The sequence below is a fragment of the Tachypleus tridentatus genome, chromosome 13 (genome assembly GCF_004210375.1).
Source record: "Tachypleus tridentatus isolate NWPU-2018 chromosome 13, ASM421037v1, whole genome shotgun sequence".
Lineage (NCBI taxonomy): Eukaryota > Metazoa > Arthropoda > Merostomata > Xiphosura > Limulidae > Tachypleus > Tachypleus tridentatus.
Window position 1 is genome coordinate 154,073,553 of NC_134837.1, and position 27,038 is coordinate 154,100,590.

Below are 27,038 nucleotides of genomic sequence, written 5' to 3' on the forward strand. Positions count from 1 at the left end.
CTAAAATTTTGTCTTCTATATTCTTTTCTTATTCATGGCTCTTCGGAGTCTTTCTGTTACCAAAGTCTTAAATTCAATCTTAGAGCTGAATTATTTGTTGATCACCAAAACCTACTTAAAATGTACATTATTCCTCAATCCTAAACAAGTAGGACATAACTCCAAACATGCTCGCCCTTGCAGCCTTGGGGGGCGTTATAATGTGACGGTCAATCCCACTATTTGTTGGTAAAAGAGTAGCCCAAGAGTTGGCGGTGGGTTGTGATGACTAGTTGCCTTCTCTCTAGTCTTACACTGCTAAATTAAGGACGGATAGCACAGATAGCCCTCGTGTAGTTTTGCGCGAAATTCAAAACAAACCAAATCAAACTCTGCCTGTAGTGGGCGGAGACAGACAGCCTGTTGTGCAGTTTTGTGCTTAACGTCGAATAAGCAAATAACCTCTCCAGAAGAGATATGATAAATCATGTTGCTGCATCCTGTGCGATCAGGGAAGTTAATTAAATACTAAACTAGTAATGAATTTGAAACATGTATTAGTCACAATATAGCTACACGTTATAATAAGAATGAAGTATATGTAAAACAACATAATATTTTTTACAATGATTAATCTTATCACAATGTTCAAAATAAAATTAAATATCTACTGGATTGGTTGTCGACAGAATTCATGTGAGCTCCTATTAAAGTCTTTTTATGTATCTTCCACAGCAAGTTGGCCACTTTACGTTCTGCGGTTACTCTATTTATTTGCTATTATTGTTGCTACATAAACAATTTTTATTTCTTTACGCTACAATTATTCCTTATAAAACTGGATCGCATTCTTTATGAACTACAATTATTTTTAATAATGGCTTTTCATCATGAGAATGTGTAATTACTTAGTCTAATTTGAAATGAGTGATTCACCCAAAACCTGAACCATACCTGTAATTATTTTCGATAATTGGAGTCATGGTCGTTTAAAACTATAATTATCTTCAATTATTATCGCCAATAATTGGCATCGCTTCATGAGAACGTATCGATACACACTACAATTAGATATGACTGATTCATGCAAAACTCGAACCACGCATATAAATGTTGTCAATAATTGGTATCATATCATGTAACTGTTTATTATTTCTTTAATCTATAATTATACTATAATTAGCTGTTATGGTTAATTAGTGTTCCGCCCTTATGCCATCGGGAAGTGCCATTATTTCCGCCACCAGAGTGCAATAACCACTCATGATTCTCTTTAAAGTGACAACCGAGACGAGATTTTGCAAATACCACTTGACATAAGACAGTTCTACAATTTCAGAATCTGGAGCTCGATTCTTCGTGACGGACAACGTGCAGATAGGTCATTGCGTAGCTTTGCGCTAGAAACAAACAACTAAATAAACCTCTTTAATAATTAGTAAAAAAACAAAAATATTATATACTGTTTCTTTAATATTTTATAATCTTTGAAGAAAATCTGTATTACTCTAAAATCAGTTTTCGTTGTTTTTCTTTCCGTTTCATTAATTTATTTTGCTGAACCTTCATTGTCTGCGTTTTGGTTTATTTTGAATTTCATGCGAAGCTACACGAAGGCTCTCTGCGCTAGCCGGCCCTAAGTTTGCAGTGTGAGACTAAAGAGAAGGCAGCTAGTAATCATCACCCACCGCCAACTCTTGGGCTACTCTGTTACTAACCATTATCTTATAACACACCCACGGCTGAAAAGGTGAGCATCTTTGACGTGACGGGGATTCGAACCCGCCACCCTCGGATTACGAGTCGAATGCCTTAACCACCTGGCCATGTCGAGCCTCTACAGGTAGAGAAACCTGGTTTCTAGTGTTTCAAGTTCGCAAATATTCTGCTGTGCTACTTAGGGGTGGGGACTTTCCGGAGAAAGAAATAATCAAAATATTATCATGTTCATCCAATTTAAAATGACTGGTATATTTATTGATGAATTGAATATACACATTTTTCAGTATAGATACTGTCTAAATTGGGTGTTATATCCTAAAAAAGGTGTAACATTTATGTATATTAAATTGCAAGAATTTAAACAACCGATACCATCAATGGCAGTGGTTATACGTCTGAAATTCAGTAAGGACTTTGGTCTAGATCATCATAAATATGTTATTAGTGTTATATGTTATGAGTCAAGAATATATATATATATATCAAGTCTTATAACTAAAATGGTGTGAATGGTAAAGATTGTGTGAAAAAGTTTGTTTTATGGATTAATATTTAAATCAATTTATAAAAAAGGAATCAACAACTAAGTTTACTTAAATTAATGATAACTTTAAAAACTGTTATTCAAAGTCTCTATTGAATATTTATCCCCTGTCATACAACAACTTATAAATGAAAACTGCTGGATTTTTAGAAAATCAATGGTCTCAGTCGCGCTGCTCATACATACATGATGTTATTAGATCATGATGAAGGTATCTGGTTATATCTAAGAACTGCTTTGACTGAAATTTCCTAGGGATAATATATTAGATGTTTTCAAGATAGAATTACATGATTTTAAAATTTTAAATCCCATTGACTTTGTTTGAAATGATGAATTTATTCAAGAGCTATTTGGTTTTCCCTGTAAAATAAAGATTAAATGCATAGAATTAGATAATTGTATTCTGTAACAATATGGCGAATAGAAAAGACTTTCACGAGATTTGTTTTGTTTCATTACGTGACCTTCAACTAAGCTATTATACTTAAAAAGATTAATATATCCTACATAAAACTGATTAATGTAATGAGTATTATTTCTGGACACTTGTGTATAATGTTAAAGTGATAAATAACAAACAACGTTAAAATAGGTACACAATTAAAAACATTTTAATTAAGGTCAGTATATGACCACTATAAAGGTGACCCTACATGTTTCGATTTGCAACGTTAACCTCCTGAGTGAGTTGCAGGGCATAATTATTGTCTTGTTTATACTTTTTTTTTTTTTCAGTTAAGTAGATCATATGATCTATGTACAGGTTTACAATTCCTGCGTGAACATTTTGGAAAAGTTCACCACAAAATTTTGCATAAATATTCGCCGGACTTTGATTTATTTTTAATAATACATTATATTTCTTATATATCTAATTATTTCCAATGATTCTCGAATATTTTAATCTATAATACTTTTTGGTCGGGCTGATATTACAGTATTTTCCCGCAATGCCGTTTATTGTGTTTGATGTATATGTTCTGCTGTGACTGAATTTAAATTTTTTTACATATCCTGTGTGCTACGTTAAACGACATTTTACAGTTGTAACATAAAGAAGACATAATACAACATTTATTATGTATATGGTCTTACAATAAGACCAATAATACTGGAAGTGTTTCGTTTACTCTTAGATTCCTTTTAACTGTTTTTGTTTTTTCATTAACTCTATGTTATCTTTTGTATTACTTAAATTTTGGTTTATTTTATTCATCGGTTTAAATATGGGATACTATACCTGTTGTTTTCTAAACAATTTAAATACATTATCAGTTAAACCTGGGATATGTGACAAAATTAAAGCTTCTTTTTTAATTTTTTTCATAACTGGATTTTAAAATAATACTTTAATCCGTGATTACTACATTAATCAATTTCTTAACAGTTTTATCTACAATCTTCGGGTTAAATCTTCTTTCATTGATAATGACTCATGTTTCAACTCTGCTTGTTTAATACGTATCTTCAAAATGTTGTTAGCATAAGTGTAAAACGCACATATATTTTGTGACCTAATATGTGACATCGATGTAGAGACACGAGGACAGAAAAGGATTTTGGAAAAACAGATGATTCCAGATCACCTGCTAAGTTCATTTTACTAATACGTCTAGGAAAGGCAGGCTATTATTTTTCTCAATTTCATGAGTAATTTGTATAGATGTCATTGTTTCCAGAATAAAATAGTAGCTTCTTATAGTCTTGTCCCAGTTGTCACTTTAAAGTAAATAACCTAGTTTAAAGCGCTCCAAATTGTCTGAGAATTATGACTAGAGTCTTTCACATCAATGGCATAGTTGAATGGACACCTTTATGAAGGAAATATTCAATCATAACACAAGCAGGTGCCTGCTATCTGCCAGTTCTAGTATTCCATGATCATCGGGTACCTACTTTGAGATTCAGTTACATTTTTGCAGCTGCAACTGGACAGTGTGGTACTATATAGCTGGCTAAAGACAGACTTTAGAAAATTGGTCTGTGTGCTAGCTGCCAGTTGAGGTGCATTTTGCTCACAATAGAGCACAATGTGCAATAATGCTAAGGACATATCCATTAAACAAATGATATACAGAGCAATATTCTTTTACATGCACTTCACCTTAAGCCAGATGGTAAGCATTTACTTATTTGGGGAGCATCAGAACCTGATCGAACTTTATTTCATACAGGCAAATAATGTATATTGTGGAGTGGAAGTATAGTTATGTATAGTGACCTGTACATCCTGCAGAATAGTACCATTAATATCACGTATTACAGGGATCACATACTATGGCTTTTATGATGTCATATCCTAGTGCAATTGGCCCTGCTGGATGATTAAAACCACACTTATTGTGCTAAACTGGTAATACATTGTTTGAATAATAGAATATTGATAAAATAAAGTAAACCTCATGAGCACTAAAGATAAATCTATCAAGCAGATATGCGATGATTTTCATGATCATTGTATCCCATGAGATGATTTGAGAAATGCCATTAATAGGTAAAACTGAAAAAAAACCACCAAGAAATGAATGTCATAGAATTGGAAGGATAAAAAATAATAGTATTTGTAAGAGGATAAACACAAGCAGCAATGGAAAGGCTTAAACACTTGTGTAAAAAAAGAAACAATTTTTATTAAATGCAATTAAAATGTGTTTCAGATTTACTGTGGTACTGGTAGATATAATATAATACTCTAACAACCTGGCTTATGAATTATATATCTTCACTTGGCAAAAAAAGCAGAAAGGTTGTCTTTATACTGCACTTTTGAGTCAGATAGAAGTTCTGGTGTGGTATTTTCCAATCTCTGTACAAACATCTGTACCATCTCTCCATTTGAATACGACCCTACATTCAGGAAAGCTGTAAAACAGGGTAAAGCAGGCATGCTCGTTGTGGTATGTAACTTTAGTCAGAAGCGATGCCTAACGTAGATTAAGAAATATCTACATTCTGTTCACTGGCTTTAAGATTTTGGCCAGCAGTGTATGGCAGATCGTCGGATATTTTATTTGCACACAAATTATCTGAGGAAGAGATTTACTTTATACCATAGCTGTGTTTTTTTCAACATTATTTTTAGTCTACTTTCTGTGGGCTCAGAGGTAAGCTTCAGCACTTATGCCGTTAAAATTCAGGGGTTGATCGTTGCGGTTAGCGCAGTGCAAAATTTCCGTTGTAAAGATTTACGCTTGAACAAATAAACAAACGATGTTGTCACAGCCAAAAATATCAGTACTTTTAATTATAATTTTAGTTGCTTTGTAATATGAAATTGAATACCGAATATTATCTCTGATATGATACTAAATAGATATGACTGCAATAACTTATATTAAACTTACGGAAAGACATGATTATCCAAAGTCTTTCTTCAAAAGGAACGAAAAATTACTAAATCAAAAATTACAAGTATGGTTTAAAAGTGTAAGTGTTTGGGATAGTTTATTATTTTGCTGAGTGAAACAAAATATTATATATAATTATTACTTTGTATTATTTTATTCTTATTATCGCGATAACCAGCTTTTACCAAATCAAAACGGGAGCAAAGTCACATAATTCGGTATTTTTGTGATATATAACTCACACAGACTCTCAGTAAAACATATTTCATGCACCTTATAATGCCTTTAAAACAGTGGTTTTAGCCCATGTCAACAGACTTCATGTAGTCGTGAATGTATTCTGGTTTTGACCTATCCTTAATATTAGAGATTTGAACGAATCAGTTGTTTGCTGCCGTACTCTTGGCGAAAAGGAATTTGGGACTCTGTTTCTGGCAAAATAACTAAAGGCTACTAAACGCTGCAGCTAGTATATATGTTCTGGTTTCGATACTTTAGGTGGCTAAAGTATAAATTAGAAATATTTTATTTATCGTGTTTACCGCCATCTATGGGATAATATTTAAGTCAACTAAAAGCACTGAAGTACTTATATAAATATAAGACGTAATTCTAAATGATGACTTTTAAAGTTAACCAAAATGGAATATCATTGTTTGTATTCCTGTAGCTTTTTTTCAGTCTCTTAACGTCGATTCTAAATAAGCCAATAGGAAATGCAGGTATTTATGATAAATATATTGGACATTGAAAGTCGTCCTTCTATTACACAGTATATCGTCATTGTTAAGTTTATTTTTATGTCTATTGATGATTGTATCAGGTAGAAACACAAGCTGGGCAGTTATTTAAACTGTGTGACTTTAAGCTGTTATACTTTATTTTAGGAATAATAGAAATACCTGACACGATAATTTTGGGAGTTAAAAGAAACCATAGCTTTCGTGTTTCACGCCCTCCTTGGTTGAGGTAGAGCCAGTGAAATTTAATCAAATATTACACTGTAAAATTTAATAAAACATATAGGGGAATATTAAATAACCTGACAAAAGTAATTTTTCAGGCTTGAAATATTAAAATGTGAAAACAATTGTGTAGTTATACGGTGAAAACAATTATATAATTATACAATGTATGTTGTGCAACAGAATAAATGTGCAAAGTTAATTGTTAAGGTTTAACGTTGAGGTTAAATTCATCATGGTAGATATAACGATAATTTTTATGTACAATTATCTCACAAGTTTATACGATTTCTAAGTAATGAAAAAGAAATTTGAACTTTGTAGTCGTACAGATATATAATCAGAATCATTTCGGTTTTGTTTTCATCACTTGGCACTACTGAATTTCATTTATTTTACTTGGCGTTAATATGTTTTATTTCGTTACACGTAAACGAGTGAATAATGAACAAACGTGTAATAAATAAATTTTCTTTCCTTTTCTTTTCGCTATGTTTTAAAGTTTCTTTTTAATTGTATCTACCAATGGAAAAGAGAAGTGAAGACAGTATACATAGCTCAGTTTCTTGTACAGCTATCACTGCAAGTGCAGAAAGGAACCATACTTAGGTATCATATGTTTTCGACTTTTCTTCGTGTAAACACCCTGATTAAAGACTTGGTGTCAATTTAAAAAAAATATTAAAACTTCTGTAGGAGAAGAGCAGAAACAAAATAAAAACAAAACCGCATCGGACAAGAATTATTATTTGCTTTAGACAAAAGCCACATCAGAATATCTGCTGTTTCACCTTAGAGAGTACTCAGGGGAATATCCTCTACACCGCTCGCTGATTTGCTGTCTCAAGAGTAAGCGAAGTGGTACAAACGATGATGTTATAGTTCCAAGAAGTAGAACCAGGATCATAGTTTAACAGAGTGGCACCACGAGGTGCGTTGGTGTAATGAGCGCGCAGTTAGTTTTCAAGAGTGAACCACCAAGGGTTACAAACATGGTAATATCATAGTTCCACGAAGTAGCACTAGAGGTTGTGACTATCTTAGTGGAGGGGTGATATCATAGTTATATACCAGTGAGGTCAGTTACTATAGGTGAATGATATTAGTAAGGGTAGTGTTTCTATAGACAGACGGTGTTATTATGGTTCTATAGGCAGACAGTAATACTATACTTCCATATGATTTCATACAGATTTCACCTTGTTTCAAACTATATTTAACTGTTTTACATGTGTTTTATAAAGGTAAACGGTGTAACTAAAGTTCAATAGGTGAATGGTCTTAGTAAGAATAAAGTTTTTATAAGCTGATGGTCTTTCTAGGCGTATGCTGTGTGGCTTACAAAGGCAGACAGTGTTACTACACTTATGTAGGACTGCATGCAGATTTAAACTGGTTTCAGCTCATGTTTATAGTTTTCATTTATATATATTTAGCTGTAATAATAGCTTCAGTCCTAAGAAGCAGCCTCTTTGATGTCAAACTGGCATGTCACTCCTCCTCTAAGACGCTCTCCTGTCTGTAGTAATGCTCCCTCTTGTGAGATAAATTATAACTATGATGCCGTCAATTCTAACGCTTATCCTCCAACTTTGTATATTACGTAACATTTTTAGATCCCTGAGATGTCGGCATAATTTGCATATTGCATAATAGTTATTTAACCCTCATGCGACATTCTTTGGGTGCCAGGGTCACAGCCCTAACTTTTTATGGAAATCGAATCTTGAACTTACGCTTTGGAAGTCCGTAAACTTACTGATGTCCCACCAGGGGACTACAAAAAGAGATCACGGAGGTGAAAAGTCTCCACCTGACTTGAATTTTATGCAGAGATGAAAACATAATCTTTCAAAACTAAATTTCACAAAAATTTTGAATGTACAATTACTAAAAAAAAAATCACGTAACATATTTATATGCCCACATACTCGGTCAAACGTTGTTAATAAGTATCTTGATTCACTGGAGGTAAAATTGTCTTCGTTATATAAAATATTATACTGATAGATGAACGCTTTCTCAAGGATCAGTCTTCTTAATACAGATTTAATATTAAACAGTAATTAAAGGGGAAAGTTCGATTAGTGCAGGAACATATTATTGCCGCATGTATTAAAACTGAAAAAAAAAAAAAATTGTATCTCAGAACGGCTAGTGTGGATATTAACACTTTTATTGATAAGTAGAGAACAACGTTTCGACCTTCCTAGGTCATTTTCAGGTTAAGTTAACAAAAAGAATTTGTTACTGGACACATGAAAAATTATTTGCCCATGACAACCTGCTGACGTTTTGTTGTTTTTTTTGCCTATGTGTATTTAAAATTCTTTGGCAGTTTGTTGATGACAAAAATAGGCTGTATTTTTATAGAAATAAACCCAAAATTTTTCACACCACCAAAAACATTATATTAAAAAACATGTTACGAATAACATGGTATACCACTACCGTATATTCAATGATGCAGTAAGCATAGTTCGCCATAAAAAGACTAGATAGGTCAATTTGTATATGACAAAATGTTATTGAAACATGGCGTGTGTTGGTGTATAGGAAGAAATACGTAAACACAGAAAGTGTATTTCAAATGAGTGTTGAAATATCAGTGTCCAAATGGTGAAACATCAATTAAATTATAAATATTTAGATGCTAAATAAACACGCCTGTAAGAGTGTGCTAATAGTAAAATGTACAATAGTGTTCTAATTTTTATTCTGTAATTATAAACAAGAATTGGTCAGATGCAATGCTCAATATTTTTTATTTCCGTACCATTACGTGATTCTTAGAGGTTCCATCTTCCTGTAGGTACATGATTCATGTGTAATATGCAATTTGTATACCTTCAGTATGACTAAGTTTTAAAATATTCAGGGTCTTACTGTGGGCAGTGCGAATGATTAGTTCGCATAAGGCGTTAACTCGAAGGAGGGCATCGATTGACAAACAAAGCGAACTAATGGATTCTGTTCGAGGGAGGGGCGCTGAAGTTATATGTTGTACAGGGCGCCATGGAACATCTGTAAACCCTGAACGTATTATTTCATTTTAAGTTTTATAAACCACTCCGCAAGTAATGCACCAAAATATTATTAGTTTCATAATTGCAGAAGTATCCCAGTTTCATTAGATAATGTAACTTCCAGTAGCCATTTGAGAAACTTGTAATTTTATTGAGTGTACATAAGAAGGGTTTAGATTTTGTTCAGTGGTTACCTTTTGCATGTTATACACTTGCATTACAAAACATGAGGTTTAAACACTTAAAAAATTAACCTTAACGATTTAGCATAAAAAGTAGTGTTGTGATAAAATAACCAGCACAACCTTTAAACAAGTGGAAAAAGTATTTAAAAAATTGAAAGTGAGGGAATGGGTGCACCAAAGAGTGAGGAAACAAAGTAGGAATTGGTGTGATGTAATAAAACTTCCTCTGTACAATCTCACAAAGAGGGGAGGGTGTCCAATATCCGGTCCATGCCTAATTTGTTTATTCTTTCTATCATGTATACAATAAGCCAGGTGGACTAAATTTATCAAACTTAGTTATGCTTATCGAACAATGGCCAAGATTTTTGTGAATCGAATTACTGGAGCTAATACACGTACAGTAAAATGTGTTTATATGGCACCTATGGACCTATAATTTATATGTTTGTTTTTGTCTTTATAACTTTTTCCTTCTGTTGTGATTACATGAGAAGGCAACCAGATTTTGTACTTTAACTATATAGGTGAGTTAAAATACAAAGATAAAATAAAACAATAAAAACCGTTGTATAAACACACTTTTGTATGTACTCAAAGTTGTACAATATTATGAACATAAATAATGCTTCCAGTCATATTTCCTTTTCAGCCATTATGAAAAGGGTTTTTCTGCTATTCCAGAAAGGGTGTCTGTGGATTTCTGTGAGACTGGATTTTTGAAATGAGCACTTGGAAATAGATGTCCTCATTCGCTAAATGGATTATGGAAAACTTGTCGGGAGTAGTGGTTTACTTTTACATAAATACCTTGCATAGAAACACTCTCCAATAGATACAACATTGTGAAGATACACAGCCATCAGTTATAGCACAACAAAATTTGGCAGTATCATAAAATTATAAACAGAGAGAGAGAGAGCACTCTCGTACATTGGTCAATCACAGACTGATGTAATGGAGGTTTCAAAATAGCCGCTAAAACGGAAACAGTGTCGACAACACACAACCAACACACTAGCACATGTGAGTTTTGAAAGGGGTGAGATTTTCTTAAAAAAACTATATAATTAACTAAACATGTCTGCGATTATAGCAATTATGAAGCAAATTTGCACAGTTAATTGCCAGCCTTATTGTCGAATAACTTCCGGTTGTCATCATAACATACCTGATTCCGATGATCTGAATAACGCATTCCCTTGGGATCAGTCTCACATGCCTTCAATTCATTCTCAGTAAGATCCAGAGTTTTTAGTGACATCAAATCAACTTGCGCTTTGGTGAGAAGATTCTTTTCTTTTAGGATTTATAGCATAGTTGCGATACATTCAGTTTTACTTTTCATTGTTTGTTTGCATAATGTCAAATCATTTTGTACTTTTTTACTTCAAGCTGATCTTCCATTGGGACAGTTGAACTATGAATGCTCGACATCTGATGTCTTTTTCTTCTTCTTGACAGGTACTGGGCATGTTTTCTTGATTTCAGGACCTCGTTTTCTTGGAGGTAGCCTACTTTGTGATTGTACAACTTGCTTATGTCGAGGATGATTTACATTCTTCAACCATTGTTCACGAATTACTTCATCAATAGTTTGTTTTTGGAATTTCGCACAAAGCTACTCGAGGGCTATCTGTGCTGGCCGTCCCTAATTTAGCAGTGTAAGACTAGAGGGAAGGCAGCTAGTCATCACCACCCACCGCCAACTCTTGGGCTACTCTTTTACCAACGAATAGTGGGATTGACCGTCACATTATACGCCCCCACGGCTGGGAGGGCGAGCATGTTTAGCGCGACGCGGGCACGAACCCGCGACCCTCGGATTACGAGTCGCACGCCTTACGCGCTTGGCCATGCCAGGCCACTTCATCAATAGGGAACCTAAAAATGATATTGTACTGAAACTGATTTTGAGAATACACTTTCCGACATCTCTCCACTATATCTATGTAAAATATTCTTTTCAAATTTTAAAATCGGACAAGAAAACACAGCACTGGGCTCACAAACGTGTTTAGTCTGCGCCTAATATTCACCAGCGGCCATTGCCATTCATGATTTGGCTGCTTGATCGCTCATTCATACCTAAATACTGATATATTTAATACCTCAGTCTAAATTAGTACCATATCAATCTCAATTCAGACGTCCAATATCGTAATTAGGCCTACGTTGTATAGCCTAGTAGAACTATTAAAAATGAGTACATTACAATACAGTTTGGCCCTTCGGACCTTGACAGACGCAAAGCAGACGACAGTTTGCAACTGCTCGAGCTTCAAAGCCTTCATTTTGAAAGACAAGTTCATAAATGTAAATACTTACTTTTGGAAGGAATTCCTGAGGCCTTTTTTTTTGCGTATTTGTGCAATTAAAACAAGCACAGCTCTCGGGCATTGTTTGAGAAGTTGACAGTTTTCCGTCAGTAATATTTGGACGTATATTCCCGTTTTGGCAATGGCGGCGACTTTCCTATATCGTCATACGGTCACGTGACCAAAGTTCTCTCTCTATTTATAACTCTATGGGCAGTATGTACAACAGCAATGAGAGAAACTCCAAAATCGTTTTGACACACTTAACCTCTGGATAAACAACAACGACCAAAAGGAAAAAATAAATAAATAAAACCTTTTTGTTCGCAGATTAATCTAAAAGACATGACAAAAAGATATAACACAAACCTTTAGTTTTATATTTTAAATTTAGATTTTAGTTTTATGTATCCTACCCTTACCATATCTTTAATTTAAACATAAACTTTTACATTTCTCATTTTATGTACTTTTGTATTCTACACGTATATAAATATTATATTTCTAGTTCTAATATACTTTTACACTTAGCATAAAACTTCTCTTTCAGTTTATATATTTTAAATTTTAAGTATAGGAATTACTTTATATTTACTCTCTGACATTCTGAACTTATAATCCATTGCATTTTTGCATAAACATGTTATTACAATCTGAGATCACAGCTCTTTATACTTGAAATTAAGACAGTCACGCTTACAAAATTTTATTAGTGGTGTAATGGAAGAAAGAGCGACAAGCAGATAGTCCAGGGTGTCAGAACATTTTTTGTAGACACATGATATCCATTTGAGAGTCTCTTTGGTCCAGCTAAAGATCCTACTAGGTTTTCTAGAAGTTTTATTATTTTGGATCAAATTAGACCAATTGTTGATGTATCAGATCCTCTGGCCCGCCGTGGCCAGGTGGTTAGGGGCGCTAAACTCGTAATCTGAGGGTCGCGGGTTCGAAACCCCATCACATCAAACATTCTTGTCCTTTCAGCTGTGGGTGTGTTATAAAGTTACGATCAGTCCCACCATTCCTTGGTAAAAGAGTAGCCCAAGAGTTGGCGGTGGGTGGTGATGACTAGCTGCCTTCCCTCTAGTCTTACACTACTAAATTAGAGATGGCTAGTACAGTTAGCCCTCGTATAGCTTTGCGCGAAATTCAAAAACAAACAAACAATCACTCAATCAGCTCTTCTTGGAATTATCAACTTTTCACATCAAAGCAGGCCCCCATTGATTGAGAGATCTATTTGTAACAGTGACATTCACACTGAATTGTATCTCCCAATAACAGCTCAGATGCAACTATTCTTGGAGCTGTGATCAGCAGTTGGTGGTTATTCTGGATGTATATGAAGTACGAGATCTCGGTGGCCATTAATATTTACTTCCTGATTTCTGTATATTTCTTTAGCTGTTGGAAATCATGCTGTTTGCTAGTTCAGCCAACTTATCCATTAAAATTTTCAATCACTATGAAAAGATTAGCGATCTTCTGGATACAAAACCTTTATATTAATGATAATTTCGAGGAATTGACGATATGTTAAACTAATTTGACTGGTTACTTAAATAGGTTGTTAAGGCGTAATTTAATAAAATATATTTGATCCTTTAAAGACTCATTTTTTATTTTAGTTATTTTGTTGTTGTTTTTCATTTTCTCAGCAGTAATTTTTTACTTAAATTTGAGGAAGTTATTTTATATTAAACTGAGGTTCCAATAAAGCGGACAGAATGCGCTCGTGCCTCCTCTATAGATTTCATTTCGATCGTTCGCGTCCGGTTCCTGCACAGAAAAATAAAACAAACTGAAAAAAAAAAACTGTACTGGGAATTTTGAAGCCTTTTTACTTCAAAAGGATGAATTCAGTCAGACAAGATCAGCGCAAGAGTTGACGGTGGGTACTGTTGTCTAGTTGCCTTCTTTCTGATCTAGTAGTTCGCTCGAGTAGTTTATGCGAAAATCAGAAAACAAAAAAAAATGCAGTTAACTTAAAATTAATTTATTTTAATAGGAAGCTTAAAAATTCTTACAGAAGTTTGAATTTCTTTTTCAAAATGTTAATTATTGTCTACATTAAATAGGCTATGATAACTTTTTAACACCTTTTTTTTTTGAACAAAATAAAGGCGAGAACGTGAGATTCATAGTGACCCAATCACAAGCCACCGTTATCACCTGATCATAACGCGATGTTCAGATGCGGAAGCGTTTACTACCATTTCTCAAAGGGGTGGTTGTACTAGTTATGTTATATCGTTTATCATTTATGTTTGTAACTAAAAGTTTTACTGAATTTCATTTAAAAATTTAGGTAAATTTTGGGTAATATAAACTATTTTGCTATAACTAAGTTACATAAAACTTATTTTGATAAAAGTGTACGATAAAATAGTAAGTATGATTTTCTTGCTCATACTACAAGCTTCTGAAAGCTACCGCAACGATTTTGAAATGACGTGGAAAACGAGCTCCTCTACGTTATAGTCCCCGTTTATTTACTTAAGGGTAAGCCTAAGGCCCTACGAAAATGGAAAGGAGTGAAAATTGTGTTAGGAGGAAGTCGTATGCAGGTGTGAGCGTGGATGTCCTAGAAAAACCAAAGCGTTTATCATATGCTGGTCTGACAGTAACTGAGCGACAATTTATTTCTCTTCCAGATAGCGAGAAGGTCAGGTGTGGATCATATACTTCGTCTCTGTATTTTGACATTGCAAGTATGTCTCAGAACTCAATGCAACGCTATCGTATGAATAGGAATCGCCAGCGAAATACTCATGGTGTGGGTAGTGGTAACTTTTCTTTTTCTCAGCAGTCATTGTTGAGTGCTATGGATCGTTTTGTTGCATCTATGAAAAATATGGAGGCGACAGTACTTGTTCCATCACGCCTTAAAGACATGGATGGAGAAAGTAGTGAAAAACAAACCCCTCCAATGATTGTACGTTTCAAAACGGACTTGTTTAGTTTTTATTCTATGTTGAATGACGTGAAAAACGAATTATTGTGGGGACCAGCGTTAACGCATGAGACTGTTTCCCCATCATCTCGGATAATACAGGGTCGCTTGTCTGGCATACAAAGACCCCTACAACAAGTTGATGAGACCATTACCACACTAGGGAGCACGTGTTCTACGTCGGACACGGACAGTCAAGGAGACAGTGATATGGATAGCCTACCGTTGGGAATACCCAACGAGCAGGAAAATGGGTTAGGCTTAACAGTTTTAGGAGCTCAGACCGCACGGTTAACAAATTCTTTCCGCTATCATCTACAGGGATTACAGAGTATACTGAATCAGTTTTCTGATTCTGCTGATTACTTGTCCACTCGATATCAAGAAGATGTTGGTTTAGATAGTTCTTTAGTGTGATGTATATTACTAGGTTATGATTTGTACGTTTATGGAGTTGTTCTTATAAATATTTTGAAAATGTTTGAGTTCTTAGATTTTTCGCGTTGTTATGACAATTAACATGTTATGCTGTCAGAGATGCTTTACCTTTTTTAAATTTTAAAGTACACTGAGCTGGCTTTGTATAGATTATTGCAAAGGCGCTTGTATTTTAAACTAAATGTGTATAGGACGTACACTTAAGATTACGAAGTACAAGGCATTGCGAAATAGAAGTTATTAATTTTGCAAGGAAATAAAATTATAAATATATTGGAATTTAAGATGCTAACATGTGCTAGTATTACCAGTGATTATTTATAATGTAGTAGTTAAATTTGCTTAATTAGAAACTATAAAAGAATCTTCAAAGCTTTTTGCCTTGATGTTAGAATGAGTACATTAAATTAAATCTGAACTGAGTTATGGTGGCAATTTTTGCCTTAAATTTATATATAAAAAAAAGTTCCTCAACTTAAGTATTTACATGACAAATATTTCTTGTTTTGAGGATTCAGGTTACTGTTGACAAATATTTTGTAGAATGTAAGGTTGAGTAATTTAATTTTTTTAATGAATGTTATATTTTGTTAACTTTGGTTCATTTCCTGTAAAAATGTAAGAAAGTAAAAACTAAGTACAGTATTTAAAATTATGACAACCTTATATAAAACAAATGTTACTTTGAAATGAAAACTGTTTTTATATTTAAATTTTATGAAACCAAACCCAAGGTACATTTTTGTTAAAAAACTTAACACTGTTTACATATTAAATAATTTTTGCCCTGTTTTAGTTATCTATCTCTATAGACTAGCATAGCTGTTCCCAGACTCTCAGCACATAGCTACTCAGAACAGTTTCCATCATACTGGAGCAATCTAGTGAATGTATAGATACTGGAAATCTCTGCCATTTTTCTGCTGTCTTGAGAGTTTGGGAACTCCTTTATTAGCAGACAACTTTAATTGGCTATTTCACTAATAGCATCTGTTCTTTAACCTGCATGTTAAAAGGTGAAATCTCGAAGAGGGGAAAAAAAAACAAAAAAAAAACTTTTGAATAGTAACTTATTAAAATATGAGACTGGTATGCTAATTATAAATATTGCATTTCTTTGAATCATTCATACAGGATTGTTTTAGTTATTCAGCCCTTGACTAAATTTTTGTCATTAAACTGTATCAGCAGTAGTGTGATATTAAACGTATTATCTTTAAAAAAAAAAAAAAAAAATCCACTAAATGTTCAAAACTAAAGTTTTGTGGTGGAGTTTTTCACCACTAATTATTAAATTAGTTTCTAAATAACAAGTATTTATAACTCTTTTGACTAATTAAATGTTTTGATACTTAAAATACAGTTACTTGTGTAATCTAAGACTGACTAAAATTGAGTTTTAATTGTTTATAAAGATACAAGCTAGTAAATCAAACTGTATTGAGATGGTGTTTGTTAGTTTTAAAACATTTAAAGGAGTAGCACATTTTCAAATGTTTCAAGTCAACATGTTTTCAAGAGTGCATAACTTTTATTTAGGACTGAGGTGAGATAAACTAAATTATTTTTAATTTGTAACTATATAAGTGTTTCAGGCATTTGTTTCACAGACAGACAGGGAGGGAGGAGAGCTTTGATTTGTCATATGATATTTACATTAAACAGTTTTCGAGTATTATTGGTACGTGAGAAATTGTGGGTGGAACATGCATTTGTTTTAAGATGACCTTAGAATGTTAAATTATCAGTAGTAGTTTAAATTATGAACTTGGAGCATAATCATTTAGTAATGTTTTATATAACTATTAACTGTAACTAGAATGAGCTAAATGTTTCAACACGTTTTCCTCTTTTGTTTTTAAAAAGACAAGATATAGTTGTCCTGTTGTTTCCATTCATGCATGTATGCTTAGTGTACCATTTCTGACATTTCATCTACCTACTCTTTAAAATTATGCAATTGTACATTATATTTATCAATAAAAACAAAGTATATCCATGATTTAATAGTCTTGTTATATTTTGTTGTGGTATTACTAGTTGTGTACTGATGGCTTTTTGTTTTGTCCATACTTGGATGACTTGTGTACTGAGTAGATTAGTTTCTATATGCTAATATCCTTGACTGGTTATAAACTTTAATTAATAAAAATTCAATTTACTGAATATTATGACTTGAAGTACGTTTTAAATCTTGTTCATGTTTAATCTGTGTGCATACTAAATAAATCATTTTGTTTTATGTAAATGAGTAAAAGGAGGCAGAAATCAGTATTTAAAAGTATACATAATTAAATAAAACAAACTAGAAAATCCATTGACACAACTGTACACTTTTTATTTTGAGTTTATAGTTAGTATTATATTTGTTTTTGAAATAGAATAAGTGATCTGTCTTGTGCATCTATTACATTATTATACAAATTTTATAAAATTCTTGGGATTATATTTGGTCACTTGGAAACTCCAGTATTTTTATTGGTTATGCAACATCTAGCAATAAGTTTGTATATAGGTATACTAATATAAAGAAACATGCAAGTTTTGTTATATGTGTGTGTGTGACATTTATTTAAATAGCTCTGGCCTAAATTTCCTTAAGTTCTAATTTGGTCCTAATATGTTGAATAACATAGTTTATTGATAAATCTAGCGTCTTTTGCAGATTATGGAGTATCACGAGACAGTCATCTTCCTCTCATAAAAGCAAACTGTATTAATTGAACTTCTACAACCCAAAATTGATTTATGGTTTGGGGAAATATGAGAATGCTTTTTCCTTCAAAACAAAAAAGTATTTGGATGATCTTGTAAAATGATGCAGAACCAAAGAAAGTACTTAGAAAATGAAGTCTTCAACCTCCTCCATAGAGGGGGGGGGGGGTCACACCAGAATAGCTAAGACACCAATCAAAACCAATTAAGCTTTTGTTACAGAAGAGAACCTTTTAACTCTAAATAAAAATCAAACTGGGGTCTATTAACAAGATGCTAAGGATTTCGTATAGATTACGATATAAACATTAACAGACTTCCAGCCACGTTTCATGGGGGGGGGGAGAAAAGCCAAACCAGAAGTACTCAATCACATCTCATCCACAAAGCTCAAATCTTATGTGCCTTTGTTAGATAGTGTTTGGAATTTGTTTCTCGAAAGCTACAGAAGTAGGGGAAAACACCAACTGGAAAAAAGTTCCTGATGTTATGAAAACATTGTTGAGGAGTAGGTGAAATAGATGAATCTTGATTGCAAAGGAAATTTCGGTTTTGAGTTTAAGTTTGATTATTTTCAGTGTAAATAACGTTTCAGTTATGTCGAATTAAAAACAAAATTGTGTGACATAATGTTGAAGTATTAATTCTAGAAGATTATAAAATTGACGTGAATTATCCACAAGCATTTTTTATACGTCAACAGATAACTCTTCTGATGGGTTAAAAGTTAAGCAGTGTTAAATTCTTATGAAGTGTAATTAAGTTAGTTTCACAAACACAATGGACTAAAGATGACCTGGTGGTCAGGGTGCTGGTATTTTAGTCCTGAATTCACGCTTCTTTATCGTCAAAAAACAAATGTTCCACACTTTAAGATGCAGATACAAGTGTCTGTCAAATCCTTTTGTCCGATTAGTGTATCTGCCTTACAATCAGTTTATTTTTCCCCTCCTCATGGGACAGCTGTTGATGAGTTTATGGGCTGGTATGCTGAAATTTGGGGTTCTATTCTTGGTGGTGGAGAGTATGCAGGAAGGAAACTAAGGACTAACGTGTAAATTTTTGAATAAGTTTGTTTATAAATTGTTAAAGGGCGTGCGTGTGTTTTCTTATAGCAAAGCCATATCGGGCTACTTGCTGAGTTCACCGAGGGGAATCAAACCTCTGATTTTCGCGTTGTAAGTCCATAAACTTACCGCTATGCCAGCAGGGGATGTTAAAGGGTATGCTTGAGATAGTTTACAGCATGTGATACTTGTTGTAGGTTTGTTTTTAAAATAATTTTTTTTTTAATGTGTAGGTATAATAAACTTATAAATTTGAACGGATAATATTTAGGGATGGGTTGTTTTTTTTTTCTTTGCAATCTATAGGAATAATGTGAATGTACGCTGGTGGGACAAATAATAGTTTATGGACTTTCAACGCTAAAATGTGGAGTTCGACTTGGTGCAGTAGACGTACTAGATAGCCCAGCAATAATTTGAATATTCAATCAACTCTTAACAATACATGTAACCTGTGACTACATGGGTTAAAAGCCCTGATATTATTGGTGTAATGATTTACAATTTATTACTGAGACATTTAAGTTATATTCCCTGACAATAAAAACTTCAAGATAAATTTTAGTTTTGAAGGAAGGGGTAAATCTACTGTCGAGCCATATCGATATAATTTGGGGAGATTTGATTTCATTATGATGAAAATAGACTAGTCCATAGTCGATTAACAGTTGCATACTGTATATGCTAAAAAAAAAAAAAAGTTAATTTTCGAGCAGAAGTAATTCAACAATATGGTGGTCCACTGAAGTGTAAAAACCTCCCTTGAAAGCCAAACAACACTGTTTATTCAGATTTGGGTTCATAAAATTGTCAAAAAAGTGATGCTTATGAGTTTCTTCCAAAGTATGTAGCTGTATATAAGCACGCCTCTGGTGTGAGGTACAACCATCGTCTGGTAAGTTACAAATGAATGTGGACAGGGTGCGAAGGACATGTCTATTTTATTGGCCGTAAATGTTCGCAGAATTTATTATCGTGATCCTGAGGATACACCAATATTAAAAACGTACATATCGTGAAACGTTTTTCAAAAGATTTGTGTAAGTTAAACAGTTACGGTAGATAAGGTGAATTATATCAGGCTACTGTTTTAAAAATTCTTTACTGTATGGAGGTCATATTTGTGTCTTCAACACTATACAGTCCTCTTCTTGTTGTCAAAAGTCTAATTAGACCAATTCAGATGACAAGTTAACTATTTTTTTTCTACTTTTATCGCAACAGTATCCATCTGCAATTTACCTATGCTGCCCCTTGAGTTACTGTAATTGTATACATAACATCCAATAATTGCCTGCTTTTCGTACTTCTCATAACCGTTTGCCTTTTGCCAAAGCCCACGCATGCGGGTTCAATTAGTTTAGAACACCTTTTGACGAGAAAAAAAATATTCTCTAACTTATCAACCATTAGACTGTTTACTCTAGTGACAGTCAACTCTACATTTTGTAACATCTCTGACCAAACTTTTTTCTATGGCTACTTTTACCGTGTTTTCGTTCGTCTGGTCGCAGCTTTCTATACGTTTATCACTTACGCCCTCTAGAAACCTCCATAGTCTCGACATCCATGGATTACAAACACAACATTCGATAAGCTTGACATCAGTAAGTTACAAGCACAAAATAAATGAGTTAGTAATACTATGCACATGAAACAGCCTTTTATATCTGACAGAAATTTATTTCTATTAGGGTTTTAGAAAAATATATACAAGTTCTGGGAATAATTATTTGACGACATTTTCGTGTTTCAAGTGAGATAACCGTAAATTCATATGTAGTACGACAACACGGTTGTTTCAGTAACAATTTACCGAGGAGTTCATTGAAAGAATATATTGAAATAAATTACATAATTGTCATTACTTAATTTATGAAAAGCTTGTCCACCAGACTTTAGGCGTATAAAACAATAAGGCCAGTTAAACCATAGCTTGGCCTCTTTATTGCAAGCATTAAACTTTGCTTATGTTAATTCGATACATTACTTTGTGTGTGTGCAGTACTTGTAGTTAAAACGGGTCAAAATTCAATCTCATTGGTATTGAATTTTCAAAAGTTTTCTAGGGAGACATATATCCAGAACTTCCCATAAATGGCCGTAGCCTAACCTCTCTAAAATTGGTCCGTGCGGCAATGCATCTTTTTTTACGCGTGCTATGGAAATATAGTTACTTATTTAGAAACATGAAATGTTAGTCTATATGACATCCCACTATCTATAGTACCTTGGTCATAAATTTCTCAGTTGAACGTGTTTACGGAAAACAGATATCAAACAGTAGCCCCTTTACTGTTGAGTTTATTACATAACAGCTAACACAAAATTAACTTCTCGCTCCATTTATAATCAGTTTTAGTGATAATTTTAGCCGTTGAAATAGCACAGCTTCTACTTTATATTCACTTATAAACCTGGAGATAAAAGTGAAGTATTAACATGTCTTATTTGAAGATAGCTTGGTAGCGATTAAATCACCTCGTAATTGTTTTCGTTTTTAGTAAGGGCAAAGCTACATTATAAAGTATCTGCGATGTGTCAATAGCATGGATCGAACACCAATTTCGAGCATTATAAGCCGTCATATTTACCGCTAATCCACAAGGAGGGAGAATTCGTGATTAGGAAAGTTATTCTCCAAATATAAAGCTAAGAATTAAGCTAAAGAGAAATTACACCTTTTTTTGTGTCGCAAAAATTCCTATCATAATATTAATGACTAAAATGTACATTTTTACGCGTCATGTGGATTTAAAATGCTAATGCTCTTGTACAAGCCAGGGTGACACACGAATATTTGAAATAATTTCTTTTTCGAAACCTTTTAAATTATATAATTATTGAAAATTCAAAATATAAGTGAAAAATGTCTTTATCTTAGATTAATAAATGAAGATTATAACTGCGTATGTATGTGCTGTAGTGCTTATTCGATTGTTTGTTGTGGCCTGGCATGTGCTTATTACACAGCTGTTTTGATTTGTTATTGATGTATACTTTGAGGATGTGCGTGTCTACTTAATGGATTCTACTGTTACCTTTAGCACTACGTTTAGACTGTACTGGTAACAGACACTTGTATTTTGTTTACTTGTATAAAATCCAGTTCCTTACTTATGAAGACCCTCGTGATATGTGACTTAAAGGGCACGTGCCACCTTAGAATTTTAAATCGAGAATGTTTTTTCGATACTCAAATTTAAAAGTAGATTGACCATTGTAATTATCGGGGAAGAAATGTTTTAAAGTATATGACGTAAAGTTCATCCCCATATACAGACACAATGATAAGAAAATTCTTGGTCAATTTATTTTGGTGTCATTTTCCACACTGTTCAACTTAAAATGTCAAACGTATTCAACATGTTTGTTTTACCTTTGAATAAAACTGACTTTTTAACCTACTTCGCAATAAGTTTAGTTCACGACTATATACTGTAAAATTTATACTTAACAGAGCATGCAAAGGAGAAATGAATGCTAACAGCTTTGTGTAAAATTAGAATCTATATGTTTCACTATATCATCATCACTGATGGCATTTCACCATTACCTTATGCAACAAAAAGTAGCACTACATCCCTATACCAGAAGAGTCAAACATCATGAATTGTTACAAAGTCGTAGCTGAAATAGTTACTTCTCTCATCTATACTGTATTCTTTTATATTCAGGTAATATTTCTAAATATTCACGCAGGTTTTCTGCTTTCAGTTAATGACATGTTCGTAAACCTAATGACGAAAGGCCATAAATATGAACTAATCGTTATAAATAGATGAAGGACAAGTATATATAACATATTAAACTTTATATCACGTTGGCCCCGTGTCTGTGCCCAGTTTTTAGAAGATGGTGGTAGTGGGGGCGGCATTTTAAAAGGTGACATAGTTTTACAGAGTGGTATGGGTTGTGGGGTTCCCCCTTGTATATGCTGTTTAGGTTAATCAGTGACGTATGGAGGTTTAAATTATGGGATATCATAGTTAGACTCTTTATTTCTGATTTGAGAGTGTTGTGTTATGTTATAATCCTTCTTGTTCATGTCCTGTGTGAACGTTTTATGAAAGTATTGTCTTCACCACAGGGATTACTACGTCATATTTGGAACAAAGAAGACGGTCAATATATAAATAATTACGCAAGCGAATCCGAGAATAAGGGCTTTGTTTATTTGTTCACCTGTGTTTCTCTTCCTGTACATAAATATTTCCCATATGAGTTTTAGCGAATATCTTGAAATCAAAGTAAAAAAACAAGCATTCACCTATCGTGTTTCTGAAGCAGTTTCACTTTCCTATGTATAACTGTTTTTTAGATGTTCTGAGAAAACCTTTAAGGGGAACGTGTGTGGTGACTTAACCGTTTTTGATATTTCTGAGCTGACTATGAAAGTCAGCTTTTTGTGAAGCTTTTGTGAAAGGCTGTTCAGCTATGTGCACTTTGTTTCTGAATATATGTAAATTAAACATTTTCTAGTTGGAAATTCGACCCGAAGTCTATAATTCTGAAAATGAGAACATCTATGATAACAGCCAAGGTAATCGAGTTTGGTTTGTTTTGGATTTCGCGCAAAGCTACACGAGGGCTATCTGCGCTAGCCATCCCTAATTTAGCAGTGTAAGACTAGAGAGAGGGCAGCTAGTCATCACCACCCACCGCCAACTCTTGGGCTACTCTTTTACCAACGAATAGTGGAATTGACCGTAACATAATAACGTCCCCCTGACTGAAATGGCAACCATGTTTGGTGCGACGGATATTCGAACCCGCGACCCTCTGATTACGAGTCGAGTGTCTTAACCACCGGGCCAGGTCATCGAGAGTTACCCTGTTTGTTATAAAATAAAACAATACATTTTCATTGTGTTTGTTTGTTTGTAATTAATCATAAGGCTACACAATGGGTTATATGTGTTCTTCCACCACGGTTATCAAAACCCAGTTTCTAGCGTTGTAACTTCGTAGATATACCGCTATGCCACTAGGGGCATCCATTATATACTGTATATATATCTAGGCTGACTACATTTCCAATCTAATTTACTCTATTATAAGAACAGTATAGATCAGGCTTACTTTATTAAAATGTCATATGTACTCCATCATTTGATCTACATAGATCTAGTTGTATTTTATTACTAAGTTAATTTACTCCGTTATATGGCATGTGCAGTAACAGCCTATAGTGGCCCAACGGTATGTCTGCGGACTTACAATGCTAGACTCCGAATAGGTAGAGTGCAGATAGCCCATTACATAGTTTTGTGCTAAACATCAAACAAATAAAGCATGACAACCGGCAACTAGACAATCTGTTGCGAAGAGCAAATTCTTCCTTGCGGTATGTTGCGAAGTTTTAACACCCCTCAAAAACTGTCCTATTTCATAATTTTTGTAGGCGTTTAATTGTCCGGTTACCACTATTACATTCCATCTTAACAGATTTCTTATGGGATATGTGTCCTACTAGCTTTTGTGTTTTTGTTTTAGAATTTACAGTTGAATATCACATTTTGAGGACTTGTAACAGTAGTAATAGTGTTACAAGTCCTCAAAATGTGATATCTAACTTGTAACAGTAGTATTAGTGTGGATTTGTTAGTCGTCAAGTTGCCTTAATTAAATACAGCAGTTTATGAGTAATTAACAAGCTTTAAACATATTTTCAAGCACAACATATCTTTAATCAGTATTTTATTATGTATCTTTTTTATAATATATGATATATCTAATCAGTATTTGATTACGTATGTTTTTATTCGTTGTATACATAACAAGTCACTATTATTAACATTTAAACAAACAACAAAGATAAAAATGTGCTACACTTTTCAAGGAATCGAGGATCAGTTCCGATACTATACAACTGACAAATGTACAAACACAAAACACATTGCTGCCTTAAAGGAACTTGCAAAAGTAACAGATTAAAAAACTTTAGTAAATAAATGAATAAAAAGAAATACTCATACACTGAGTTTCATGTTCGTTTAATACAGTGACTGAATGAAAGCTGTACTTAACTGCACTTAAAACATTTCAGTTATTTAATAGCAAAATAAGATAGTGTGTGTGTGTTTATTATAGCAAAGCCATATCGGGCCATATGCTGTGTCCACCAAGGGGAATTGAGCCCCTGATTTTAGTGTTGTAAATCCGAAGACTTACCGCTGTCCCAGCGGGGGGCAAAATAAAATAGAACCGGTTGAATATAAGTCAGGTTTATAGTTTTATTCTTTTTTAATACATAATTGGGTTTATCGTCATAAGCCGGACAATTGTTTACTGTGTGAATTTCATTTTTAGAAGTGAAGTGTTCCTTCCTTACCTTCCATCTGCCAAAGCAATCAACGATTTTACTAAATCCAAGTTACTGGTTTTCATTTGCAAAATTTCCCAGATCTGTCAGTCAGTCTTGGACAATGGTGGAGCACAGATAAGTTTGTACCAGTTTCACCTTGTTAAAACGGTTCTCCCTTTCTGCAACTGGGATGGAAATTGTGTAGAAAATGCGAAGGGTTGTAGAAACAGTTGGGAAAAGTGGATGTAGTTTAAATGTGTGCAGAGTGTTTCGAAGGATATAACATAGTATCACCAAAGCTAGTTTTGTGGATTGTTTTTAGGTGTTTCATTTAGTCCACTGCTGCTCTATATGTTTTAGTGAGCACAGCAATTACAGAATCTGTGATCTTTTAAAACGTGTTTCATCTAAATTTTGCCTCTTCTACAGGCTCATTTTCATTACAATGAGATTACACAAAATAAATTATCAAAAATGTGTTGAAAAGTCTCACAATTTGGGCCTACAACATTAAAATTTCTAATGGTAAACCTTTAATAATTACACTTGTAACCGACAGGTGTTTTTACGAGCGTAAAGCAGGTAGTATACAGGATGAATTAAACGACTTAACATACGTAGTGCGATACTAATAATATGTTTTTCATACACTACACATTTGTCTTCTGACTGATATTGGTTGTGACATTGCTTATGTTAATTATTGGCAATGAATGATAATTTTTATAATATTTATATTGTTACTAGCGATTCGGGTCGCAAGAATTGTCTCCTATCATCAACACTATTTCGGTGGACTTAATAACAACCATTGTCAACTATCGTGAATTTTCAGGTGGTTTTTGACTTCGGAAAATAGTCAATTATTTTGATATGATCCATTTCCAGGAATAGTAAGTTCCATATTCCTCGAGGAACATTTTTGTTGCGATGGGATTTCAAAACTTTAAGGCACTAATTAACGCCACACTAAAGTATGAAAATCAACAAGATGTCTAGCTTAGAGTTAAAATTTAGGTGGTAGAAATATTTTGTTTGTCTTAGAAATTTAAACTTTAAAATTAGGTTTCACAAATTCTGCAACTATTTTTGTGCATAAATGATACGTGATTCCAATTCAAAGTTTTTATTCCAGTGAGTAAATAATAATTGTTTTTTGTTTGTTTTTGATTGTTTGTTTTTAGAATTTTGCGCAAAGCTACACGAGGGCTATCTGCGCTAGCCGTCCCTAATTTAGTAGTGTTAAATTGGAGGTAAGGCACTAGTCATCACCACCCAACGCCAACTAAACTGGAGGGAAGGCAACTAGTCATTACCACCCACCACCAACTCTTGGGCTACTCTTTTACCAACGAATAGTGGGATTGATCGTAACATTATAACGCACCCACGACTGAAAGGGCGAGCAGATTTGGTGTGACGGTGATTCGAACTCACGACCCTCGGATTACGAGTCGAGTGCCTCAACC

At 33.7% G+C, this 27,038-nt stretch overlaps 1 protein-coding gene across 1 annotated transcript; it reads left to right on the forward strand.

The window, feature by feature from the left end:
* Positions 1-13,850: 13,850 nt before the first annotated feature.
* Positions 13,851-17,482, forward strand: LOC143236664 (mid1-interacting protein 1-like). Its single transcript, XM_076475048.1, has one exon. It carries the CDS (start codon positions 14,614-14,616, stop codon positions 15,457-15,459), a length of 846 nt encoding a protein of 281 aa, XP_076331163.1. The 5' UTR covers positions 13,851-14,613; the 3' UTR covers positions 15,460-17,482.
* Positions 17,483-27,038: the final 9,556 nt, after the last annotated feature.